This window comes from Meleagris gallopavo, chromosome 30 (genome assembly GCF_905368555.1).
Source record: "Meleagris gallopavo chromosome 30, MGAL_WU_HG_1.1, whole genome shotgun sequence".
Taxonomy (NCBI): domain Eukaryota; kingdom Metazoa; phylum Chordata; class Aves; order Galliformes; family Phasianidae; genus Meleagris; species Meleagris gallopavo.
Genome location: NC_139433.1, coordinates 1,923,410 through 1,947,945, shown reverse-complemented (window position 1 = coordinate 1,947,945; position 24,536 = coordinate 1,923,410). Strand labels below are relative to the sequence as shown.

At 57.7% G+C, this 24,536-nt stretch overlaps 4 protein-coding genes and 1 non-coding gene across 10 annotated transcripts in view; 4 read left to right on the top strand and 1 right to left on the bottom strand.

Annotated features, from left to right (window-relative positions):
* The first annotated feature begins 104 nt into the window (after window positions 1-104).
* Window positions 105-7,788, top strand: EEF2 (eukaryotic translation elongation factor 2). The gene is made up of 15 exons (XM_085211809.1): window positions 105-264; window positions 778-992; window positions 1,920-2,101; window positions 2,187-2,398; window positions 3,071-3,249; window positions 3,462-3,567; window positions 3,847-3,960; window positions 4,156-4,294; window positions 4,716-4,911; window positions 5,013-5,271; window positions 5,582-5,689; window positions 5,886-6,239; window positions 6,419-6,601; window positions 6,684-6,816; window positions 7,043-7,788. Exons 1-15 carry the CDS (start codon window positions 262-264, stop codon window positions 7,234-7,236), a joined length of 2,577 nt encoding a protein of 858 aa, XP_085067935.1. The 5' UTR covers window positions 105-261; the 3' UTR covers window positions 7,237-7,788.
* On the top strand, window positions 3,613-3,681 carry LOC116217503 (small nucleolar RNA SNORD37). Its single transcript, XR_004162129.1, has one exon. It is a non-coding gene; the product is annotated as a small nucleolar RNA SNORD37 (small nucleolar RNA).
* A 329-nt stretch (window positions 7,789-8,117) lies between the features above and the next one.
* DAPK3 (death associated protein kinase 3) lies at window positions 8,118-13,016 on the top strand. Of its 2 annotated transcripts, XM_085211819.1 has the most exons (9): window positions 8,118-8,223; window positions 8,307-8,408; window positions 9,177-9,537; window positions 10,327-10,456; window positions 10,678-10,726; window positions 10,827-10,853; window positions 10,929-11,081; window positions 11,346-11,391; window positions 12,454-13,016. In XM_085211819.1, exons 2-9 carry the CDS (start codon window positions 8,347-8,349, stop codon window positions 12,997-12,999), a joined length of 1,374 nt encoding a protein of 457 aa, XP_085067945.1. In that variant the 5' UTR covers window positions 8,118-8,223; window positions 8,307-8,346; the 3' UTR covers window positions 13,000-13,016. The 2 variants fall into 2 exon arrangements, with proteins under 2 accessions (XP_085067945.1, XP_085067944.1); XM_085211818.1 differs by lacking the exon at window positions 8,118-8,223 and having other exon boundaries at window positions 8,247-8,408.
* Window positions 13,017-16,653: 3,637 nt separating this feature from the next.
* Window positions 16,654-22,356, bottom strand: NMRK2 (nicotinamide riboside kinase 2). 2 transcript variants are annotated; one of them, XM_085211826.1, is made up of 8 exons: window positions 22,221-22,356; window positions 20,585-20,675; window positions 19,552-19,600; window positions 19,204-19,375; window positions 18,881-18,952; window positions 17,884-17,990; window positions 17,021-17,107; window positions 16,654-16,945 (listed from the first exon to the last, which is right to left on the bottom strand). In XM_085211826.1, the coding sequence occupies exons 1-8, from the start codon at window positions 22,328-22,330 to the stop codon at window positions 16,929-16,931; spliced, it is 705 nt and encodes a 234-aa protein (XP_085067952.1). In that variant the 5' UTR covers window positions 22,331-22,356; the 3' UTR covers window positions 16,654-16,928. The 2 variants fall into 2 exon arrangements, with proteins under 2 accessions (XP_085067952.1, XP_010723188.1); XM_010724886.4 differs by lacking the exon at window positions 22,221-22,356 and adding an exon at window positions 21,905-22,094.
* The window catches only part of LOC146542485 (uncharacterized), a 28,451-nt gene continuing 26,215 nt past the window's right edge, over window positions 22,301-24,536 (top strand). For all 4 annotated transcript variants that reach the window (XR_014880163.1, XR_014880164.1, XM_085211817.1 and 1 more), the window contains exons 1-3: window positions 22,301-22,446; window positions 22,676-22,899; window positions 23,863-24,070. Coding sequence is in view for 2 of the 4 variants with exons in the window: in XM_085211817.1 (XP_085067943.1) it covers window positions 24,013-24,070 (58 nt within the window). In the remaining 2 variants the exon portion in view is untranslated. The remainder of the gene's footprint in view (window positions 22,447-22,675; window positions 22,900-23,862; window positions 24,071-24,536) is intronic.

The following is a 24,536-nucleotide window of genomic DNA, read 5'->3' as shown; positions in this document are numbered from 1 at the left end:
GGGACTGCGTGGAGCCCGACTGCGGCCCTTGGAGGACCTCACCGCCCGACCATAGAGCTGCCGGCAGCGGGGTGCTAGAGAGGCGCGTCTGCGCACGCGCAAGCGCAGGCTCCTCCCCCCGGCCGGCGCTGCCCTATAAAAGGGGGGCGGTTGACGTCAGCGTTCTCTTCCGCCCGCTCTGCGCTCGCCAGCGAGACAGGGCCGCCACCGCCGCCATTGCTGTACCCCCCCGCCCCGGAGAATCCACCTCCATCCGCCACCATGGTGAGGCCCCGCGTCCCGCCGCCGTTCGGGGAGAGCTGAGAGGGTCCTATGCGGGCTGCGCGGGTGGGGATGTCCGCTCCGGGAGGACCGCGGGGCTTCCGCGGCGGGGCGAGGCCTGGCGCTGCGGCCCGGGCCGCTGTGAGGGGAGGAGGGGTGGGGCCGGGACCTGGCGCGGCCGCGGGGCGTCGTTAACCCGGAGCTCCGCGGCGGCCGGCGATGCGGCGTTGCGGTGCGGCTACGGGAGCGCTTACGTAACGCTGCGGCTCCGCGGTGCGGGGTTCCCCTGAGCGGGGGGTGAGGATGGAGGGCGACCCGCGGCGCTGTCAGTGCGGCAAGGCCTTGAGAGCGCCCTGCTGGCTGCTGCGCCTCAGGCCCGGCCCTCCCTGCGGTGCCCCCGCCGTTTTTCCAGCTTGTTGTTTCGCGAGGTTAAACCTGCCGGTGCCACGTATGAAGAAATAGAGCCGTTTTGTTACGTAGCGCATCTTCCTTTCCTCCCTCCTTCTTTTCTCCAAGGTGAACTTCACGGTAGATCAGATACGGGCCATCATGGACAAAAAGGCCAACATCAGGAACATGTCAGTGATCGCCCACGTTGATCACGGCAAGTCGACCCTGACTGATTCTCTGGTATGCAAAGCTGGAATCATCGCCTCTGCCCGCGCGGGGGAGACCCGATTCACTGACACCAGGAAGGACGAGCAGGAACGGTGCATCACCATCAAATCTACGTGAGTGCTGCTCCTAAGGGTGCCCCAGTGTTCCCAACGACCTCGGGAATGCTTTGAATCCTACCCTGGTATCAGCTTGAGATGAAGATGATCACATCAGCATTTCTCTTGTCACGTTGTTCAAAAGCTTAGTTCTTTCTTTTCCTTCTGTGGATTGCTTAAATGAAGGAGCACGTATTGATTGCCCTGTGGTGAGTCACTGAGTGTTACCTTGATGGCTGCTGGGACGTTGACGTGCTCCTGCAGTGTGACTTTTGGCCTCTTGTTCTGGCACCAGCTGTGTGTAATGGAGCTGGTGGCTGTGAGTCCTGCAGTGTGGAGGCTGCCTGGTGAGCAGCCGTCTTCCTTCAGAGCATCGCTGCCTGTGGATCTGAGACCTGAGGAGGAGGGATCAGAAGGGGTTTGGGCTGGTGGGAAAAGCAGAAATATGCAGCTGAGAGGAGGTGTGTGCCCTCTTTGGCACTTCATGTTGTCAGAAGAGGTTATGATTTCAGAGAAGCATGAAAAGCAGAGGCTTTTGTGGATGCTTCTGAGCATCTTCCCCACCTGCCTCTCAGGATCATGTTCCCTGATAGGGGAGGTTTAGGTTGGATATTAGGAGGAAGGTTTTCACCCAGAGGGTGGTGAGGCACTGGAACAGGTTGCCCAAGGAGGCTGTGGATGCCCCATCCCTGCAGGCATCCAAGGCCAGGCTGGATGTGGCTCTGGGCAGCCTGGGCTGCTGGTTGGTGACCTGCACACAGCAGGGGGTTGGAACTGGATGAGCACTGTGCTCCTTCTCAGGACCACAGGAAATCCTGAAGGCTGGATGCAGCTGTCTGGAAATAAATAATAAAGGATAAAAGGATGTTGCCAACTGTATTTGTTCCAGTGTGCTGCAGAGGGAGTAACGAGAGGGTGATACTAACAGCTCCTCTTCCGTTTCAGAGCTATTTCTCTGTTCTACGAGCTCTCTGAAAACGATCTGGCGTTCATCAAGCAGAGCAAAGATGGTTCTGGTTTCTTGATCAACCTGATCGACTCTCCTGGGCACGTGGATTTCTCTTCAGAGGTCACTGCTGCTCTGCGGGTCACTGACGGTGCCCTGGTTGTTGTCGACTGCGTCTCTGGTGAGATTTTTGCAGCCGTGTGTAACTGCAGCCTGCCTTGGGCTGATCTGAAGGTGAGGAGAACTAATTCTCCTGTGTTGGCCAGGTGTGTGTGTGCAGACAGAAACCGTGCTGCGTCAGGCCATTGCTGAGAGGATCAAACCTGTCCTGATGATGAACAAGATGGACCGGGCGCTGCTGGAGCTGCAGCTGGATCCTGAGGAGCTGTACCAGACCTTCCAACGGATCGTGGAGAATGTGAACGTCATCATCTCCACCTATGGAGAAGGAGAAAGCGGCCCTATGGGAAATATCATGGTAGGTGAATGGCTGTGAGCTCTGCTTTCAGGATGAACCCCTTCAGCAGGAGGCAGCAGCTGTGTTTGGTAGCAGTGCTTTCTTTCCTCCGAGGGAGGAGTGAGGCTGGGGTAGTGGAGACACCCACCCAATGAAGAATATGAACACAAGTGGTGTTTTCTGTCTGGTGAAGCTGTTCTCCTCTTGGTAGGGCTTTCCTTGCTCACCTGACACGGGGTGCAGGTCCTGGGCTGCTTTCTGAGGCTGGAGGGCACTTGGTGATGTTGATCCCTTCGCTCCCTGCTGGACTCTGAGCAGGGAGTTCAGCTGCAGGTTCAGAGGAAACCTTTGTGCTTTGTTCCTGCTGAGGAGCAAACAAATTGTAGATTTTTTTGACTGATATTCCCCTTAAGGATCACAGTCTGACTTGCAGACAGATCTAAGCAGGTACTGAGCTGGATGAAGTGAAGAAAAAAGGATCCAGTTCTGGGTTATGGAGCTAAAATGGGGTGTGTGGGCCAGGCAGGGGGTCAGGGCAGCTGCTGTCACAGAAATGCTCAGTGCTTCCGTAGCTCTGAAGCCTCACCTTCAGGCTCTCGGTGGAGGCCTGCAGTGTGTTTGGTTTGCCTGGGCTGACTGCTGCAGCCCTCCACAGCTGATCCTCTGTAACCCAGCTGCCTTCTTCCCTTTCAGATCGATCCCGTGCTTGGTACAGTTGGCTTTGGTTCTGGCCTGCATGGCTGGGCTTTCACTTTGAAACAGTTTGCTGAAATGTACGTTGCAAAATTTGCTGCTAAGGGTGATGCCCAGATGAATCCATCTGAGCGTGCCAAGAAAGTAGAAGACATGATGAAGAAGCTGTGGGGAGACAGGTGAGTAACTGTGGCTGTTGGTACCAATCCCACACCAGCTCCGTGTGCCCCTAACCTGGCAGTGCAGGCATTCAGGCTCAGTGAGTTGATCCTTGTGCTGTTTTTTTTTCCTCACTCCTGAGCTAATGAGGGTAAAAAAAAAAGCCACCACACTTTTCCACCTGAGCTGGACATTGATACATTGATATTTGTTCGGCTTATTTTTTCTGCAGATACTTTGATCCTGCTACTGGCAAGTTCAGCAAGTCTGCTACTGGCCCTGATGGAAAGAAACTGCCTAGGACCTTCTGCCAGCTCATCCTTGATCCCATCTTCAAGGTGTGTTCCTTGCTGATGCCCTAAGCTCTGGTTGTTCTGCTGCAGTGCATGATGATGGAAAATTTCTTCACTTTGACCTGACTTGTTCGATTGAAGAAATTTGAGTATCTGACACGAGCTGAGCTCGTTGTTCTGTGCAGCAGGGGAGCTGGTGGTAGGTGTGGGAAGGCAGGTGTGTGTCTGGGAGTCCGTGTGGATTCAGCACAGGTTCTCCTTAGAGATGCTGCTGCTCTCAGACTGGATCCTGAAAGGCATTCCTAACTGCTGCTGCTCTCATAGGTGTTCGATGCGATCATGACCTTCAAGAAAGAGGAGGCAGCCAAACTGATTGAGAAACTCGACATCAAGCTTGACAGCGAAGATAAGGACAAGGAGGGCAAACCCCTGCTGAAGGTGAGATTGGTCCGAATCCTCCATGAGAAGAGGTGAGGAGTTGGGCTGATCCAACTGTGTGAATTTGCTCTGCAGCTGCAAACCCTGCTTGGGTAGGAAGGTGCTGCTGGTCACTGAGAGGGGAGCGAGGAAGGCAGGGCTGACTGCTGGGCTCCGAGCTGCCTGCCTGGCTCTCACCCTCTGCTCTCTGCTCAGGCTGTGATGAGGCGGTGGCTGCCTGCCGGAGATGCCCTGCTGCAGATGATCACCATTCACCTGCCTTCTCCTGTCACAGCCCAGAAGTACCGCTGTGAGCTGCTCTATGAGGGGCCCCCCGATGATGAGGCTGCCATAGGTATGCGAGGCTGCCGCTTTGCTGCCGGGATCTCTTTGCAGAAGCGTTCAGTGCTCTGAAATACCTGGAACTATCTCGTTCTCCAAAGCCCACAGCTTAGGAGCTTTTGTAATTCTTGAGCCTGTAGCTTTTCTAGTGTGGATCAAACAGGCTTACCAGCGGGCGCTTGACTCGGGAGTGCTGAGCTTGCTAAGTAACTGGAGAGCAGCCAGGGCGTGCGGTGGTGGCGGCTCAGGCTGAGCCTGTATTCATTTAAAAGATCTCTGGGCAATCTGATCTTGCTCTCTGTTGGGCTGGCCAGCTGTCAGAGCAGAGGGGGGCACTGCTGGGCACAGGTCTGGCAATGAGAGGATGGGGGAAGCAGGCGGGTCTGCTGAGTACCAGAAGTATTTCTCAATGAAATCTCTTTTCTCCTTCTCAGGTATTAAGAACTGTGATCCCAAGGGCCCCCTGATGATGTACATTTCTAAAATGGTGCCAACCTCCGACAAGGGCCGCTTCTACGCTTTCGGTCGTGTTTTCTCTGGTCTCGTATCAACTGGCTTGAAGGTCAGAATCATGGGACCCAACTACACGCCTGGCAAGAAGGAGGATCTGTACCTGAAGCCCATCCAAAGGTTGGTCCTGGCTGGATGCGGCACGAGGGCAGCTGCCGTTCCCATTTGCGTCTCTTGGCTCCTTGTCTGTGAGGCCGTGAAACAGCCTTCTCTTCCTGCAGGACCATCCTCATGATGGGCCGCTACGTCGAACCCATTGAGGACGTGCCTTGTGGAAACATCGTGGGTCTGGTTGGCGTCGATCAGTTCCTGGTGAAGACTGGAACCATCACCACCTTCGAGCACGCTCACAACATGCGGGTGATGAAGTTCAGCGTCAGCCCTGTGGTGCGCGTGGCCGTGGAAGCCAAGAACCCTGCAGACCTGCCCAAGCTGGTGGAGGGGCTGAAACGCCTTGCCAAGTCTGACCCTATGGTGCAGGTGAGTGTGTAGGGAATCCCAGTCCTGCTCACGCTCGGGAGTCGCACGCTGTGATGCTTTTAGTTGTGATTGTATCAGGAGAAGTGGCTTGAGTTGGTTATTAGTGCCAGCCCTCTCAGAGTGGGAAGGAACAGAGCATTCCTCCTTGGGGCTTGTGCTGACTCATCCCCAAAACAGCACAAAGAGTTTCTAAAAGTTCTATGAGTCAAGGCAGGAAATCAGAGACCATCAGGCAATTTCACGTGCAGGAGCTTTCATTGCATTGCAGCCACAAGTCTCACCTGCTGTATTTTATTTATTTTTTTTTCAGTGCATCATTGAGGAGTCTGGAGAGCACATCATTGCAGGTGCAGGGGAGCTGCACTTGGAAATCTGCCTGAAGGATCTGGAGGAGGACCACGCTTGCATTCCTATCAAGGTACAGCTGCTGTGTGCAGCCTGGCAGGCCGAGAGGCTGTGAAGCAGTGTGGTTTGATGGCACCGACACACAGCTTGAACAGCAGGGGCTGCTGTTGAACCTGCAGCAGTAACAGCTCTGTGCTGGCAGCTTTTTTGCTGCTGTGGAGCTGCAGGTTGATGGCTCACAGATCTTCCCTGCTGTGCTGTCTGTGCAGAAATCAGATCCCGTCGTGTCTTACCGCGAGACGGTCAGCGAGGAATCCAACGTGATGTGCCTTTCCAAGTCCCCCAACAAACACAACAGGCTGTACATGAAGGCCCGGCCCTTCCCAGACGGTTTGGCCGAAGACATCGACAAGGGCGAGGTCTCTGCTCGCCAGGAGCTGAAGCAGAGAGCTCGTTACCTGGCTGAGAAGTACGAGTGGGACGTCACCGAAGCCAGGAAGATCTGGTGCTTCGGTCCCGACGGCACCGGGCCCAACATCCTGACTGACATCACCAAGGGAGTGCAGTACCTGAATGAGATCAAGGACAGCGTGGTGGCTGGCTTCCAGTGGGCCACCAAGGAGGTAGGGGTGGTGCTGTGTGTGAGCTGTCAGGGAGCAGAACAGTGCAGCGCCTTCGTGGGCGTGAGCTTGGGAGGCTGGCGTTGAGACTGGTGGGCAGAGCTGCCTGCAGCCGTGACTCGGAGGTGGGAGGAGCAGGGTTAACCCCAGTGCTGCCTCACAGCCTGCCTCTGCTTACCCAGGGCGTCCTGTGCGAGGAGAACATGCGCGGCGTCCGCTTCGACGTGCACGATGTGACCCTGCACGCTGACGCCATCCACCGTGGGGGTGGGCAGATCATTCCCACTGCCAGGAGGTGCCTGTATGCCTGCGTGCTCACCGCCCAGCCCAGGCTTATGGAGCCCATCTACCTTGTGGAAATCCAGGTAAGGGAAGTCCTCTCTCTCTCCGCCCGAGGGGAACGGAGGTGGGGGGGTTTGCAGCCCCTGACACCCCTCTGTCCCACAGTGCCCGGAGCAGGTGGTTGGTGGCATCTACGGTGTGCTGAACAGGAAGCGTGGCCACGTCTTTGAGGAGTCCCAGGTGGCCGGCACCCCCATGTTCGTGGTCAAGGCCTACCTGCCTGTCAACGAGTCCTTTGGTGAGTGTGTGGTGGCAGCTGCTGGCGGCTCATCCTGCGCGGGAAGGAGTCCGTTTGTGTCCTGTGGTTTAAGGGCTGGAGGTGCAGTGGGGATGCGGGCTGTTCATGGGGGTGGGGGAAAGGCTGTAGTTCATGGGAAGGCTGCTGGAGCTGAGCTGTTAGACCCCACTTCTGTTGGGCTGCGGCTGCCGTTCTCCTTCCAACTCTCCTTTCCTCTTTCCTCCAGGTTTCACAGCTGACCTGAGGTCCAACACGGGCGGCCAGGCTTTCCCCCAGTGTGTGTTTGACCACTGGCAGATCCTGCCTGGGGATCCCTTCGACAGCACCAGCCGCCCCTCCCAGGTGGTGGCTGAGACCCGCAAACGTAAGGGGTTGAAGGAGGGCATCCCAGCCCTGGACAACTTCCTGGACAAATTGTAAAGGCTGCACACCCAACGTCACTGTCATTGGTGCGGGACTCAGAGAAACTAACTAGCATAACAGCGGGCAAATGGTAGAACTGCAGTGACCATCTCTTTGCATTGTACTTAATCAGTTTCATAGCGATTGGAGACTTTCAACAAAACAAAAAAAAAAAAAACAACAAAAAGGAAACAAAAAAAGCATTGATATTCAGCCTTATAGGTTTCTGTGTTGCACATGACTCATCTGGGGCCCTACTCGGTGCCATTGTAATGAAGCATTTCCACTCGATGCAACTAGAGTTGCCTGATTCCATATTTATTTGACTTGAGCTGAGGAGCGTCTCTGCTTTGTTTTGCTGATGGGGGGGAGAGGAGAGGCTGAGGGGTGCAGGGGCTGCTCCCCCTTTCTTGGGGGGGAACTGATGGTGCCCGCCGGTGGGGGGGGAGGGGGTGTTCTGGTTGGGCGGAAACTCGAAGGCAGGGAGATCTTGTGCAGTGTGATTGTCATCATGAGCATCAACCAATGTATTAGTGCCACTGGAAATAATAAATTTGATATGGTGATGAAGATTTGGCCGTGCTCCTCCTCGCTCTGCTGTGCCACGCGCGGTCCCTGCGTGCTGCTGGGGCTGGGACGTACGTCGTGGCTGCCGCCGGGCCCTTGCGGGATCCCCGGCCTCCAGCAGCGGGTGCGGGGCTGCGAGATCTCAAAGCTGCGGGATTCGCAGCAGCGGGGGGAGACCCGCGGTGCGGGACGGCCGGGAGGCGTCGCCGGGATTGGAACCCGGGTCCCGCGGCTCCGGGGCGAGGCCGGGCAGCAGGGCGGGGCCACCAGCGCGGCCTCGTCCGCGCATTCCAGCGTGACGTCACTACGCGGAGCCAGTGATAGCGCGGGAGAGGCGGGACGTCGGCGGCCTCGCGGCCAATAGAGGCGGCGGAGGGGCGGAGCCGGCGGCAGTGGTGGAATGCGGCGGCGGCGGCGGTGCGGGCGGGGGCGGCTCAGGTGCGGCGGCGGCGCGGGGCGATGCGGGGCGGGGGGCGGCGCGGGGCTCGGCGCGGGGCTCAGCCGCGAATCCCGCTCCGCAGGGGCTGAACCGAGCGGAGGGGAAGCCGCGGGGCCGCGGCCATGTCCACCTTCCGGCAGGAGAGCGTGGAGGACTTCTACGAGATGGGGGAAGAGCTGGGCAGGTGAGCGGCGGGCGGCGGGCCGGGGGGGGGGAAGCGCCGGCGGGAGGAAAGCGGGCGGAAAGCGGCATTCGTGGCGTTAAACTGCCGTCCTCCGGTGCCCCCGGCCGGCCCCGCGTTTGTGGGGCGGGTCCCGATGCGCGTCCCGCACCGCTTTGGGGTTTTGCGGTGCCGCTCCGCTGCGGTTTGGGAACGGCGCGGCGCTGCGGTCCTTATATGGCTCCGCGGGGCCGGGAGAGACGAACGGACGGACGGACGGACGGACGTCAGCGGGGAGGGGCCGGGAGGGGCGGCGGTGCTGAGCTGCGGGGCTGCGTCCTCCTCCACGGGGCTGCGGGCGTTTGGGAGCAGCCTGGGATGAGCGGCCCCGACCGTATGGCTGAGAGATGGGGCGGAAGGACCGACAGCCCCAGCCCCATCCGTCGGGATGAGCGGCCCCGACCCTGCGGCCAGAGGTTGGGGTCACGGACGAGCGGGGCTGTGGGGCTGGATTCCTGCACGGCCCGGCAGCGTGGGGACAGCTGAGCAGCTGCTGCGTCCTTGGGAGGAAGGGATTTCCTTCCCACATCCCACGCTGCAGGGTTGGGACGCACCCCGAGTTTATGGGGCAGCCCTGTGGGCTCTGCTATAGGGGCTGCTCTGCCCCGTCCCCACCCTGGCAGGATGTTGGCTGCATCCGAGAGAACCCCGCTTCCCACCGGCTGTTGGGATCTGTGCCTTCTCCCATTGCCTGAGCGGCGCTGAAGGTTCTCAGGTTCTTTCCTCCCACAGCGGCCAATTTGCCATCGTGAGAAAATGCCGGGAGAGGAAAACAGGCCTGGAATACGCAGCCAAATTCATCAAAAAGCGCCGGCTGTCGTCGAGCCGTCGGGGGGTGAGCAGGGAGGAGATCGAGAGGGAGGTGGACATCCTGAGGGAGATCCAGCACCCCAACATCATCACCCTGCACGACATCTTCGAGAACAAGACGGACGTGGTGCTGATCCTGGAGCTGGTGTCGGGCGGGGAGCTCTTCGACTTCCTGGCGGAGAAAGAGTCGCTGACGGAGGAGGAGGCCACGCAGTTCCTCAAGCAGATCCTGGACGGGGTGCATTACCTGCACTCCAAGCGCATCGCACACTTTGACTTGAAGGTGGGGGTCTGGGGTGGGGGTGGGAGCTGTAGGGGTCAGGTGGGACCGTTGGGTGGTCAGCCGTTGGTCAGCTGGGATGCTGTTGGTTTTTTTGGCCACTGGGACACTCTGTGGGCTTGTGGTTGTCCGTTGGTCATCCCTTGGCCAACCATTGGTCACCTGGGACGCTGCTGGCCTTGGTGGTTGTTGGGATGCCCTGCTGGCTTGTGGTCAACCACTGGCCAACTGTTGGTCAATTATTGGTCAACCGTTGGCCTTTGTGGCTGCTGGGGCACAGATCTTGGTTTGTGGTCAACCATTGGCCAGCTGTTGGTCAATCAACTGTTGGCCTTTGTGGCTGCTGGGGCACAGATCTTGGTTTGTGGTCAACCATTGGCCAACTGTTGGTCAATTATTGGTCAACCGTTGGCCTTCGTGGCTGCTGAGGCACACATCTTGACTTGTGGTCAACCTGTGGCCAACTGTTGATCAACCGTTGGTCAACTGGGACACCACCGGGTTTCATGGCTGCTGGGGCACACTTCTGTCTTGTGGTCAACCTGTGGCCAACTGTTGGTCAACCATTGGTCAACTGGGACACCACTGGCCTTTGAGGCCACCGGGGCCCATTGTGACTCATGGTCAACCAAGACACCGTTGGCCTTCTTGGCCACAGGAGGACACTGCTGACTTGTGGTCAACCACTGGTCAACCATCGGTCTTTGTGGCCACCATGGCACACTGCTGGCTTGTGGAACACCTCATGTTCAGCACTGGGGTGAAGCACTGATCATCCCCACCCCCCAACAGCCGGAGAACATCATGTTGCTGGACAAGAACGTGCCCAACCCTCGCATCAAACTCATCGACTTTGGGATCGCCCACAAGATCGAAGCTGGGAATGAGTTCAAGAACATTTTTGGGACCCCGGAATTTGTGGGTGAGGCACAGTTTTGGGGGTGGGAGGGGTTCTCTGGGCTCAGAAATGTTGGCCTCATCCTGCAGAGATGCCCCTGGGTGGGTTATCTCCCTGTGGAACAGTGGGGCAGAGCGAGGTTCCCCATGTATCCATACAGTGGGGATGGGTGTCTTCATGGGGACAGATAATTTTATTTTTCTCCCAAAAATGAGTTTATTTTTCTCCCTTCTTCCTTCCTAAAGCACCAGAAATCGTGAACTATGAGCCGCTGGGGCTGGAGGCTGACATGTGGTGAGTGAACCCCAGTGGGGGGCGAGGACTTTTCCCCACGTCCCCCCTGTGCCACGTTGGGGGACGCCGTGAGGCTCTGACCTCCTCTTTTCCCTTCCAGGAGCATTGGGGTCATCACTTACATCCTGTGAGTAGTGGGGCCGGGAGTGGGGGAACTGCAGGGGGTGGGAATGTGGGGCTGAGCATCTCCCCATTGCTGCAGGCTGAGCGGGGCCTCCCCCTTCCTGGGGGAAACGAAGCAGGAGACCCTCACCAACATCTCCGCCGTCAACTACGACTTTGATGAGGAATACTTCAGCAGCACCAGCGAGCTGGCCAAGGACTTCATCCGCCGGCTGCTGGTCAAGGACCCCAAGTGAGGGTTGGGATGTGGGTGGCAGGGGCTGCCGTGGGCCTGGCTGTGCCCCACATCGGTGTGGGGTGGGTTTCTCTGGGGTCACCTGTAGCTGCAGCGGATGGAAGGGAGGGAATGGGGTTGTGAGGAAGCGGTGGATTGAAGGCTGACCCTGCGTGGCCCCCCTGATTTTGTGCCTCTCTGATCCCATCCCCCTGATCCTGTCCCCTCTCCTCCTGTCCCCCCCAATCCCATCCCCCCCGTCCCACCCCACTGCTGCTGCAGGAAGCGGATGACCATAGCTCAGAGCCTGGAGCACCCCTGGATCAAGGTATGGGGTTTCCAGGTGATGGTTTGGGGCTTGTGGGGCAGATGGGGGCCGGGGGGAGTGGGGTGGGCTGTGGCCCGAAGCCACGTGGATTTGTTGTGGCACTGGAACAGCACTCAGATCTGTGGTTTGAGTCTCATGATGTCCCGTGTGTGGTCAGCAGTGGGGCTCAGCGATGCGGTGGCTCAGGCTGTGTGGGGGTCTGGAGGAAGTGTGCACTGTTTCTGTGGGGTCGGGTGCTGGGGCAGTGCCACCCCACTGCGCTGCCCCATCCCTGGAGACGTTGGGGGTGGGTGGGTCCTGGGCACTCTGATGTACTGAGGGGCACCATCTGTAGTGAGGGTTGAATGGGGAGATCTTTGGAGTCCCTCCAACCCAACTCAACCCAACCCAATCCACCTCAACCCACCTCAATTGAACCCAACCCAACGCAACACAACTCAACCTACCCCAATGCACCTCAACTCAACCCACCTCAACCCAAACCAACTCAACACAACTCAATTCAACCCAACCCAACCCACCTCAACCCAACCCAACCCAACCCAGCTCAACCCAACTCAACCCAACTCAATTCAACCCACCTCAACCCAACTCAACCCAACCCAACTCAACCCAAACCAACTCAACACAACTCAATTCAACCCAACCCAACCCACCTCAACCCAACCCACCTCAACCCAACCCACCTCAACCCAACCCAATCCATCCCAACCTGCCTCAACACAACCCACCTCAACCCAACTCAACCCAAACCAACTCAACACAACTCAACCCAACCCACCTCAACCCAAACCAACTCAACCCAACCCAATCCACCCCAACCCGCCTCAACCCAACCCAACTCAACCCAACCCACCTCACCTCAACCCAACCCACCTCAACCCAACCCAACCCACCTCAATTCAACCCACCTCAACCCAACTCAACCCGCCTCAACCCAACCCATTCTGTGCTCCTGTCCCTGTGAGTCCCTTCTGGTGCCTTTGGTGCTCCTCCCACCCCATAGGGCCAATCCGGCCCCACTGCACTGCCCCATTCCCACTTCCTCCCACCTCCCCACAGGTGATCAAGAGGAGGAACGTCCGCAATGAGGACAGTGGGAAGAAGGCAGAGCAGCGACGGCGGCTGAAGACGACGCGGCTGAAGGAATACACCATCAAGTCTCACTCCAGCATGCCGCCCAACAACACCTACATCAACTTCGAACGCTTCTCCAAAGTGATGGAGGAGGTGGCGGCGGCGGAGGAGACCCTCCGTGAGATCCAGAAGAACAAGAAATCCTTCCGAGAGGACATCGAGGCTCTGCTGTCCATCTACGAGGAAAAGGAATCGTGGTACAAAGAGGAGAATGAGAGCATTGGCCGCGACCTGCGGCAGATCCGGCAGGAGTTGCTCCGAGCTGAGTCCGCCCGGCAGCGGGCGCAGGAGGAGAGCAGGAATGTGATGCAGGCAGCCGGGGGGCTGCGCCGGCGCTACCGGAGGTTGGAGAAGCGTTACGGTGCCCTGGCTGAGCAGGTGGCATCCGAGGTGCGCTTCGTGCAGGAGCTGCTCTGGTCCATCGAGAGGGAGAAGCTGCAGAGCGGAGGGGAGGATGGCAGCATCCGCTGAGGTGGTGGGGATGGGGGGATGAGTGGGGATGTGGGGCGGGAGCTGTGGGGATGGGGAGCGTGGGGCTGTGGGGCTCTGGTTGGCAGTGGGGCTGGGGAATGTGGGGCTGTGGGGCAGGACAGCAGCCCCATGGCTAGGCTGTGGGGTCAAGGGGCCACACCGTGAGGCAGGATGGGGGTCCTGTGGTTGGGTGGGGGGGTTGTGGGGACACATGGGGATGTGGGGATGGGGAGTACGGGGCTATGGGGTGGGACAGTGGGGCTGTGGGTGGCAGTGGGGTTCGGGAACGGGGGTTTATGGGGCAGGACAGTGGCCCTATGGTTAGCAGTGGGGATGGGGAACATGTGGGGCTGTGGGGCAGGACAGCAGCCCCATGGCTATGCTATGGGGTCAAGGGGCCACACTGTGGGGCAGGATTGAGGTCCTCTGGCTGGATAGGGGGATTGTGGGGACACGTGGGGATGTGGGGTGGGAGCTGTGGGGATGGGAAGTGTGGGGCTATGGGTAAGGCTGTGGGGCTGTGGTTGGCAGTGGGATGTGGGGATGTGGGGTGGGGCTGTGGGGCAGGACAGCAGCCCCATGGCTAGGCTGTGAGGTCAAGGGGCACACCGTTGGGCAAGATGGGGTAGGGTAGGGGTCGTGGACATGGGGCGGGGTAGGGGGGTTGGAGGGACACATGGGGATGTGGGGATGGGGAGTACGGGGCTATGGGGTGGGACAGTGGGGCTGTGGGTAGCAGTGGGGTTGGGGAACATGGGTTTATGGGGCAGGACAGTGGCCCTATGGTTAGCAGCAGGGATGGGGAACGTGGTTTATGAGGTAGGACAGCAGACCTATGGCTAGGCTGTGGGGTCAAGGGGCCACACTGTGGGGCAGGATGGGGGTCCTATGGCTGGGTAGGGGGGTTGGGGAGACACGTGGGAATGTGGGGTGGGAGCAGTGGCCCTATGGTTAGCAGTGGGGCTGGGGAATGTGTGGGGCTGTGCGGTGAGACAGCAGCCTCGTGGCCAGGCACTGGGGTCAGGGAACATATGGGGCTGTGGGGTGGGATTGGCAACCCTACTGCTAGGCATTGGGGTCGGGGGGGGCACGCTGTGGGATGGGAGCAGCCCCATGGCTTGGCAGTGGGGTCAGGGACCAAATGGGGTTGGACAGTGGCCCTATAACTCAGCTTTGCGTGCCCTCGGTGTCGGTGTGGGGCTGGAGCTCAGTGTGCTGTTGTCCCCAGTAGAGCCCCTGGTTGTCCCCGGTGTCTATGGGGTTTTCCCCCTGAGCTCCACGGCCCCACTCCCCCTTTCCTTGGGCTCCTCTGGGGGTCCTGTGGGCTCCACTCCCTCAGTGGGGCAGACATCTCACGTCCCTCGCGTGGGGTCGCACCCCTACGGAGGGGGAATGGGACCAAAGCACTGTTCCTACATGGCCCCAAATCCCAGCCTGACCCCAGAGTGGCTGTGCCTGGGGGGGGAGGTTTGGAAGTGACCCCCAAGGCCGCCCCACGTCCCATCTGCCCCACGGTGCTTCCTCCCAGCTGGGTGCAGCTTTGAGTCCCTTTTAATAAAATAAAGCTTTCTGTCCTTATAACCCCTCTGTGTGGGGTTGGGGGATGTGGGGGGGGGTGTGGGGTCGCAGCAGCTGTCCCCCCCCACCCCTCCCGAGGTGGGTTTGGGGTGCAAGGGAGTGGGGGAGAGAGGGATTTGGGCATTGTTATGGGTGGGAGGGAGCGCCTTGGGGGGGTCTGGGGGTTTGGAGGAGGTCATGGGAATGGGAGGGGGTTTGGGGTGGTCTTTGAGGGGAGATGGTGGGAATGGGGTGGTCTGTAGGGTTTGGGGGTGGTCCGTGGGGGGAGGTGATGGGAATGGGAGGGGTCTGCTGGAGGTCTTGGGAGTGCAGAGGTCTGCTGGATCGGGGAGAGGTCATGGGAATGGGGTGGGGGATCTGGGGGAGGTTTTGGGGTCCAAATCTGGGCCCATTTGGCCACATATAAACCCCAACTATGGGGCTTGGTGTGGGGAGTGAGGATACAACCGTGCCATGGGGTTGTGTTATGGGGCCGTGCCATAGGTCATTCCATAGGGCCATTCTATGGGGCCATGCCATAGGTCGTTCCATAGGGCCATTCCATAGGTCATTCCATACGGCTGTTCTATGGGGCCGTGCTAGAGGTCATTCCATAGAGCCATTCCATAGGGCCGTTCTATGGGGCCGTGCCATAGGCCATTCCATAGAGCCATTCCATAGGGCCATTCTATGGGGCTGTGCCATAGGCCATTCCATAGGGCCATTCTATGGGGCTGTGCCATAGGCCATTCCATAGAGCCATTCCATAGGGCCATTCTATGGGGCTGTGCCATAAGCCATTCCATAGGGCCGTTCTATGGGGCCGTGCCATAGGTCATTCCATAGGGCCGTGCCATAGGCCATTCCATAGGGCCGTGCCACGTACCCATTGACGTGCTGTGGGGTGTCAGGTTCGTCCCAACCTCTGGGGCACGTGGCTGGGTGATAATTTTAGGGCTGGGGGAGGAGGTGGGGGTGGCAATGTGACTGCTGTGCTGGCAGTGTCCCCATAGCGGGGCGATGTGGGACGATCCCTTCCCATCCCCCTCGCAGGGGTCCGTGGGGGGCAGAGGGCTGACCCCGTTTGCTCCCATTGCTTCGGGGCTGAAACCCAAAGTTGCTGACCATGGGGCTCCATCTGCTCCCACACGGAGGCGGGGGGGGGAGAAGGGGGGAATCCTACAGTGACAGCTGATCCCAAAAGCACAAAGTTCACCGAGTGCTGAGGCTGCGCTGGTGCTGTGGGTTTGGGTTTCAGGAGCCCCATGGGATCACAGCCAGCAAACCCCCAACCAAGGGGAGCTCCCCTGTGCTGGACTTGAGGCTATGGGCACTGCGGGGGCTCCTGAGTGCTATATAGGGGATCCTAAATGCTCTAGGGACTCTTAAATGCAACGCAGGGACTCCTGAGTCCTGTAGGGATTCCTAAATGCTGTACAGCTACTCCCAAGTGCTGTACAGGGAATCCTAAATGCTACAGGGGCTCTAAATGCTATATAGGGACACCCGAGTCCTATATAGGACTTCCTAAACGCTATAGGGAACTCCTGAACTCCATATGGGGACCCCTGAGTGCAACAGGGATTCCTAAACGCTGTACAGGGAGTCCTAAGCACAGATAGGAACTCTTAAATGCTACATAGGGGCTCCTCAGTGCTATATGAGGACTTTTGAGAGCTGTAGGGATTTCTACATGCTATAGGGGCTCCTGAACACCATATAGGGACTTCTGAGTGCAATAGGGATTCCTAAATGCTATATAGGGACTCTTGAATGCTAAAGGGGCTCCCGAGAGCTATAGAGGGACTCCTAAACGCTGTAGGAATTCCTAAATGCTACACAGGGACTCCTTAGTGCTATATAGGGGCTTCTGGGTGCTGTAGGAATTCCCCCACACAGGGGAACCCCTAGAGATCTCCCCCCATCCCGAATCCCATTGGGTTTTCCCAGCAGAGTTGGGCACAATCCCACTGGCCCCATTGTTTAAATGGGGCCCGGTTGCCACCCGGCCCCAAAGAAGCCGAGGATGCAGCGTGGGGTTATGGGGCTGCGGGTGCCCCCACCCCATTACAACGTCAGCTCAAGAAAAAAAAAAACTGAGATTTGAACTGGTTTTACTCAATGGGAACGATGACGGGTCCCAAAGGCGGCCTCTGTTCTTTCCATCAGGAAAAGGAGTTCCCAACTTCTGGCAGAAGTGGTGGAATATATAAAAATAAAATAAAATAAAATAAAACAAAATAACAAATCCTGCCCGGCACGGTTGCAAATAAATTATCTTCGGTTCTCGATTATATACAAAAGACGTTTCCCAAATCAACCCTCGTTCCGACGTCGGCGTAAGTAGTATTTACATCTGTACATGGGGTCCCTCAGCTCTTCTGGGGCCCTGCGGAGGAGAAGGGGTGCTGTGAGACCCCCCAGCACACGGGGCTGTCCCCCCACCCCCCAGCTGTGGGGTTACCTGGGGGGCAGTTCAGCAGTCTGTTCCTGATGTCCTCCAGGACTTCGTTGTAGAGCTCCTCTCGGCTCTTCAGCCCATCTAAATAGACTGAGGGAGAGGAGGTGTCACGGGATGGGGGCTGGGGGGCAACCTGTGGGGTCTCTGACCCGGGGGGGGCTATAGTTAATAGGAGATGGGATGCTCAGGGTAACATTTGCATTGATTTGTTCCTAAATGTGGCACAGATTGACCCAGCGTTGGCTTCGTTGGCCCCAACGTTGGCTTCGTGGGCCCCAAATGTCGGCCCCAACGTTGGCTTCGTTGGCCCCAACGTTGGCTTCATGGGCCCCAAATGTCGGCCCCAACGTTGGCTTCGTGGGCCCCAACGTTGGCCCCAAATGGTCGGCCCCAACGTTGGCCCCAAATGGTCGGCCCCAACGTTGGCCCCAAATGGTCGGCCCCAACGTTGGCCCCAAATGGTCGGCCCCAACGTTGGCCCCAAATGGTCGGCCCCAACGTTGGCCCCAAATGGTCGGCCCCAACGTTGGCCCCAAATGTCGGTCCCAACGTTGGCTTGTTTCCCACTTCTGGTTTCCCTAAAACAGAACCCACCCAAACCCCCCCCTTCCCCCAGCAGAAAGTTGACTTTTTCCCCATAATTTTCCCCTCTTTATTTCCCCACTGGCCGTCGCCAACCAGCCCCACACTTCCACGTGGGTACAGCATGAGACTCAGCCTCGGTGACCTCAGAGTTTTCCCCCATCCTCAATGGTGACTCTACGACACGGACCACAATTAGGGCAGCACCACCATCATCAAACCACCATTGTGGGGGGAACTCAGCGACCCCAAAACCCCAAAGGACAGGGAATGGGGACACGCACCGACATCGACCCCGCTGTCCTCCATCTCCTTGCGGTGTTTCAGGTACATGGGCCACACGTGGCCATCGAAGAGGCCGGGGGGATCAGGGACGGTGTAGCTGCGTGTACTGCAAATAGGGAACAGTGGGGATGGTCATCACTTCCCAGTAATTATTGCCCAAATTTTGGGGCAGATTTTCTTCCAGCACCCCCTGATGGGGTCCGTGGTGGCTGTGGGTTTTGGGGATGCGCACCACGTCCCCGTTGGTGGGTGGGATGTTGGTAAAACCCACTGCAAAGGGACAGTCAGAGCCAAAACTGACTGCCCCATATCTCCCTATATCACCCCACAGCCCCCTATAGCCTTGTATGCCCCTATAATCCCCCTATAGCTCACCCACTGCCCCCTATAAACATACTCCCTTATGGCATGGGGTCACTTATTCTAATTAAACTCGTTAACTGTAATTCCATTTTGCACATGATGCTCCTACACACCCATAATGGCAGTGTAGGGAACCCCAAAGCTCATCACCCTTACTGGGGTTGGGAGGGGGATTGCAGTGCGAGATGGGAGGAAGGGATGGGATGGGAGGGCTGGGAAGAGCTGAGTGGGGTGAGGATTTAGGGCGAGGAGAATTGGTCGGGATGAGGGCTTGGAGTGAGAAGTGCTGGGTGGGATGAAGGTTTAGGATCAGCAGTGCTGGGTGAGGTGAGGATTTATGGTCGGGGTGAGGGCTTGGAGTGAGCAGTGCTGGGTGGGATGAAGGTTTAGGATCAGCAGTGCTGGGTGAGGTGAGGATTTATGGTCGGGGTGAGGGCTTGGAGTGAGCAGTGCTGGGTGGGATGAAGGTTTAGGATCAGCAGTGCTGGTTGGGATGAGGATTAAGGGTCAGCAGAGATGAGGATTTAGGTTTGGGCAGTGGTGGTTGGGATGAAGGCTTAAGGGTGAGCAGTGCTGGCTGGGATGAGGATTTAGGGTTGGTCAGTGCTTAGGGTGGAGCCCAGCACCACTCACCTCCTCCTCCGTTTGCACTCATCGTAGGGCACTGCCAGGAAGTAGCGGAGGTCAAAGAGCTCCATCAGGGGTCTGCAGAAAGAAATCATTATTTCCTGGTCTTACCTGACCCCAAAAAAAACCCCAGTCAACCTTCCTATTTCCTGCATTGCCGACCAGTGCTGTCATTAAGGCACGCTGCCATGTAGGTGGGCTCGTTAGCAGCCATCCCACGCGTCAGGAGGTTGACCCCCACCCCAATATCTGCTACGGGGACTCCGTGAGGCACACAGATGCCAAGAACGGGTTTCAGTTCCATGGGCTCCCCTCCCCCTTGACCTCACCTGTAGTTGTAAAGCAGGAAGCCTTCGATGAGCAGAATGTGGGGCTCTTTGGAGGGAGGCTCTGTAGGGTCGGGCGTGACGTTCACCCCATGGGAACGGGCGAACTTGACCGGGTTCTCCATCCAGGCACGCACCGTGCTCACCATGGCCTCCATATCCAGGGAGTCCAGCACTGAGGGGTGGGTGGGAGAGAGGGTCCCCATCAAATGCCGCCACCCGCACGGGTTCGAAAGGTTAACGGACTATGACAGCGTTAAGAATTGAAAGGAAATGCTTAGGGAAAAACAACAACAAGAACCCAATAGAAGAAGATACATCACTGCATCCTACAGCCAGCACCGCTCTTACCGTCCCATTGCTTAAAGCCGTCCTCCCCGACTTCTATTTGATCTTGGGGCTGAAATACAATGAGAAAACATGGCTGCAAAGCCAGTAGGATTGATTCCCCAAACCCAACGGCCTTTAATCACAGCCTTTCCCATCTTCCCCCGACCCCAAAAACCTCAGCAGTGCTCCGGGCTCACTGGGGCCATTGGTGATAGAGGGCTGAGGTTGGCCGTGCCGCACCCATCAGCCATGCCAGCACTCAGGGTTACAAGTAGACATATAGGGCAGCACGCAAACTGGCCCCACTGCTCCACCAGCCCATACTCCCCAGTGCTCCACTGTCCCGTGTTCCATTGCCCCCAACGCTCCCCTGGCCCCAATAGCTCCACTGGCCTCTATGCTCCATCAACCCCAGTGCTCCCCTGATCCCACATTCCATTGGCCCCAATACTCCACTGATCCGTGCTCTATTAACCCCAGCACTCCACTAGCCTCATTAACCCCAGTGCCCCTCTGATCCCAATACTTACTGGACCCCAATGCTCCATTGGCCCCATCGGTCCCCTGGCCCCAAATTCGATTGGCCCCAATGCTGCACTGGCCTCAGTGCTCCATTAATCCCATGCTCTCCCAGCCCCATATCCCATTGCCCCCAATACTCCATAGTCCCATACTCCATTGACCCCAAATTCCATTGGCCCCAATGCTCCATCAACCCCAGTGCTCCCCTGACCCCATATTCCACCACTCCCAATGCTCCATTACCCCACTGGCCCCAGTGCTCTCCCAGCCCCGATTCCATCGCCCCCAATGCTCCATTGACCCCAATGCTCCATTGACCCCAATGCTCCATTGACCCCAATGCTCTCCCAGCCCTATTTCCCAATGCTCCAGTGCTCCATAGTCCCATACTCCACTCACCCCAAATTCCATTGGCCCCAGTGCTCTATCGACCCCAACGCTCCCCTGACCCCATATCCCGCTGCCCCATTACAACCCCTCGCTCTCCCCGCTCAGACCAGCGGCACACACGTGGGATCCCCGCGGCGCTCACCTTGAAGAAGTCGTCCTGGTGCACGACACAGCAGTTGGGCAGCGCCTTCACGATCCTGTTGGTCAGCGTGGTTTTGCCCCCGTTGGTGACGCTGGAATGAAAAAAAAAAACCCCAACCGGGCGATTCGGACCCGCAAATGGCGGAACGCGAACCGGCACCGGGAAACGCGCGCTCCACGTTTGAATTTCGCGCCGCGGCGGAGCGCGCTGAGCGCTGATTGGCTGTCGCCGCGAGCGCGGCCCGCCTCCCATCCCGGAAGTGTAACCTTTCCAAACGTCCGGCGCTTCCCGCGCGCGGGAGGGCGCTGCGGCGCTGAGGGGAGCGGGGACGCCGCCATGTTGGGCGGGATGGAGGTTGGGGGGCGGGGTGCCGCGCCATGATGGCTTCGGTCACCCCGGGGCAGTGCTCGTGTTCGCCCCGTACTGTGTGATCAACCCCGGCATCCCTCCCGTCCGCTGTGCAACCCCAAAGCCCGTCCGACCCCGTGTGTATCCCCTCCGTACCAGCTCCTATGTAACCTCAGGACCCTGTTCCATCCCCTATATAACCCCATCCCATCCCCTGTGTAACCCTACAATCCTGTACCATCCCTATATAACCTCGGAACTCCTTCCCATCTCCTATGCAACCCCCAGAATCCCATCCTGTCCCCTATACAGCCCTATAATCCCCTATACAGCCCTATATTCCCCTATACAGCCACAGAACCCCATCCCATTCTCTATACAACCCTCAGAACCCTGTCCTGTCCCCTATAGAGTCCCCAGAACCTCCTGTTGTCCCTTATACAGCCCCCAGAACCCCCTCCCATCCCCTAAACAAGCCCCAGAACCCCATCCCCTCTATCACCCCATAACCCCCTCCTATCCCCTATACAACCCCTAGAACCTTGTCCTATCTCCTATATAACTGCAGAATGCCCTCCCATCCCCTATATAACCCATGAACTCCCTGTCAGCCCTTACACAATCCCATAATACCACGCTATCCCCTATATAACCCACGAACCCCATCCTATCCCCTAAATAACCCCAGAACTCCCTCTCATCCCCTATACAAACCCTAGAATCCCGTTCCCTATATCAGCCTTGAACCCTCTCCCCCTATACATCCCCTAACCCCATCCCATCCCCCTATACAACCCCTAGAACCCCATCCCCTATATAACAGCAGAACCTCCTTCCATCCCCTATACAACCCCAGAACTCTGCCCTATCCCCTTTACAACCCAGGAACCCCCTCCCATCCCCTATATCACCCCATAACCCCCTCCCATTCTTATATACCCCCTGGCCCCGTCCCATTCTACCCACACTCACCCTCCGATCCCTACGATGTACTCCATGGCGGAGCTGTGCACTGTGGAAGGAGGAGGAGGAGAACCCCACAGTTTGTGGGGTTTTGCACAGAGGGGCCCTTTCCCCCCTTGGCTGCGCTGCGTTCCTGCTGGGCTCAGCCCCGCTCCGCTGTTCCATTGAAACAGAGGCGCTTTGCTGCGGGTTTATAGCATCCGGCAGCCGTTTCCCCGCCCCATAGCTGACACTCATCTGCACCCAATGCCATATTTTGGGGCCTCCCCCCCCCAACTCCTCCTCCTCCCCCCCCCCGGCTCTGATCGTGGGGTCACGCGCGCACCTGTCGCTCTGCTGGCTATAATTAGCGCTCGGCGGCGATCCCTTTGCCTTAATTAGGAATGGGGCAGGTGGAAATGTCAACCCCTCTGTGGGGCTGAGGGAGGAAATCATTCTCCTTTTGCTTTCCCCTCTGCGGATTGCAGCTGCGCCCGGAGCACGGGACGGAGGAACGCCCCGACACGGACAGCGCGGAACAGATCACCCTTCTGCTTCCTCTTTGTATTCCCGTATGTATAACTCCATCCAAACCCAATAAACCCATCGTCCCATCCCCTGTTTACACCCTTAAGGAACCACTCGCAGCCTGGCGCTCGCTCTGCCCCACGGACACAACGCCCAGTGCTGCACTGATGGTCCCTCTCTGCGTTTCCCCACACGTCCGTCAGATCCGGATAAAAATAAAGGACTGCCTGTGCAGTGCAGGGCCTTTGATTTTAATTACTGCGATCATTTCAGATCCCAGATCACGGGGACGCGCTGTGTGGGGTCGGCAGCGTTCTGATGGACGCAGTGATGGGAATTTGGAGCATCGTTTCAAAGCAGCACCCGACAGAGTTCCAGTCACCAAAGCACCGCGCATTTCCTTCCTTCTGCTTATCAGCACAGCGCCTGACAGTGCTAGCGGCATTCCTGGCCATAAAGGGGGCTGTAATGTAATTAACGACATAACGATGCAGCTGGTAAGTGCACCAACACACGTTGTGTCTCCCTTTCCCTACAGCCCTGTGCTGCAGCACCGATCCCTGCTCCTGTCCCGGTGTTGTGTCTCCCATCCCATTAGCACCCCCAGCACGTGGCACACACCGGCGATGCCTTTTTCTCCAGGCAGGTGATGATGTGCCCTCAGTTTGTGTTCAGGGCTGCTTTGTGCGGAAAGCTTTGTGCCCTAAATAATCTCATTTGCACCTCGGATCTGGGCTGTGCCCCCCCAGCTGTGACCCAACCAAGCGTGGTCCTTCTCCCCACAGACCCTGCAGGCTGCACTGTGCTCATCAGCCATGAGGTCAAGGTCTCGTGCTCCGTTAAAACGAGCCGACCACAAATTAACACAGGTTGCCAATTAGCAGAAAAATGTTAAACTAGATTCTGGAACCTTGCAATGAAGGTGTTGGAGGCAACAGATGAGATTGTTTTAATGGAGACAGCCTATAGCAAATCTATGAATGGGACTGTACAGCATGACCCACAGCGCTGCATTGCTCTGTGTGCTGAGCACCCAGACCTCTGCATGTTCCCACTCCAGTTCTTATTGCCAGCATTAGCTCTGTGCCAGCGTGTTTCTGGGGGCTCCCATTGCCATTTTCCCAAGGCAGCAAGGTGATGGGATTGCTGCAGAGATGTGTGGAGCCGCAGTTCCTGAGGATGCGTAGGAGGTGAGTGTTGGGAAATGGGATTTCCAGTGGCTGCAGTGGGGTCACCCAACTGGTGCCCATTGCCACTGTGCACTGAAAAGGAGTAGCAGCAGTTGATCCCATCTTACAATCCAGCCTCAGCCGAGCTCTGTGCAAACAGAAGTACTTTTTTCCTCCCCTTCACTGTGTCCCTCTCCTGCCCACAGGCTGGGGAGGTGTCTGGTTAATGTGTTTATCAGTGTCGATTTCACCGTGTTTAACGTGGTCATAAAAACCTGCGGGTTTTTGCAGGTGGAGGGACTGTGGAACCAAATATATTTGGAACATGCCATCTTCCGTGCAGCTGGGAATTGCCTCCCACCCCAACACCCCAAACGGACACTAACGAGAACAGCCGTCCTTCCTGGAAGCAGGGAGCCCTCCTGACCAATCCGCGTGGCCATGCCATCACCGCGTGCTCACAAGTTCTTTTTTGAGCAGCACTATGGCTGCGTGTCGGGTGAGTCACATGTCACTCATTGAGACTTCCTTTTTCCGTGCTCATTTCTGTACAGAGCCGTTAGTGGTGACACCTCGCCAACACAAACGTGGGGTGGCAGCTGCGACCGCAGGGAGACAGCGATGCTCTCTGCTTTTAGAAGGTGCCTGCTACTGCCAGCTTGAGATCGAAGCTAGGAGAGGTTTGGCAAAGGGGACACAAACATTCCTGGGGAGTGCCTCTGTGCTCCTGGGGCAGCTCAGCTCCGCGACAGCCATGGAGCTCTGCTGCAGGACGCGTCGGTTATCCTAAAGCTTCAATTCAGACTTCAAGTTGTAAGGTGTTGCTTATGGGGTCAAGGTTAGGACCAGGTCAGGGTTAAGGTTAGAGTCAGAGTTAGGATGTGAGCACTGTTATGCCAGGATTTCTTGATGCCTTCCTTTGAGGTAGTGTTGGGATGAGGCAGCACTGCAGCCAATAAAGAACT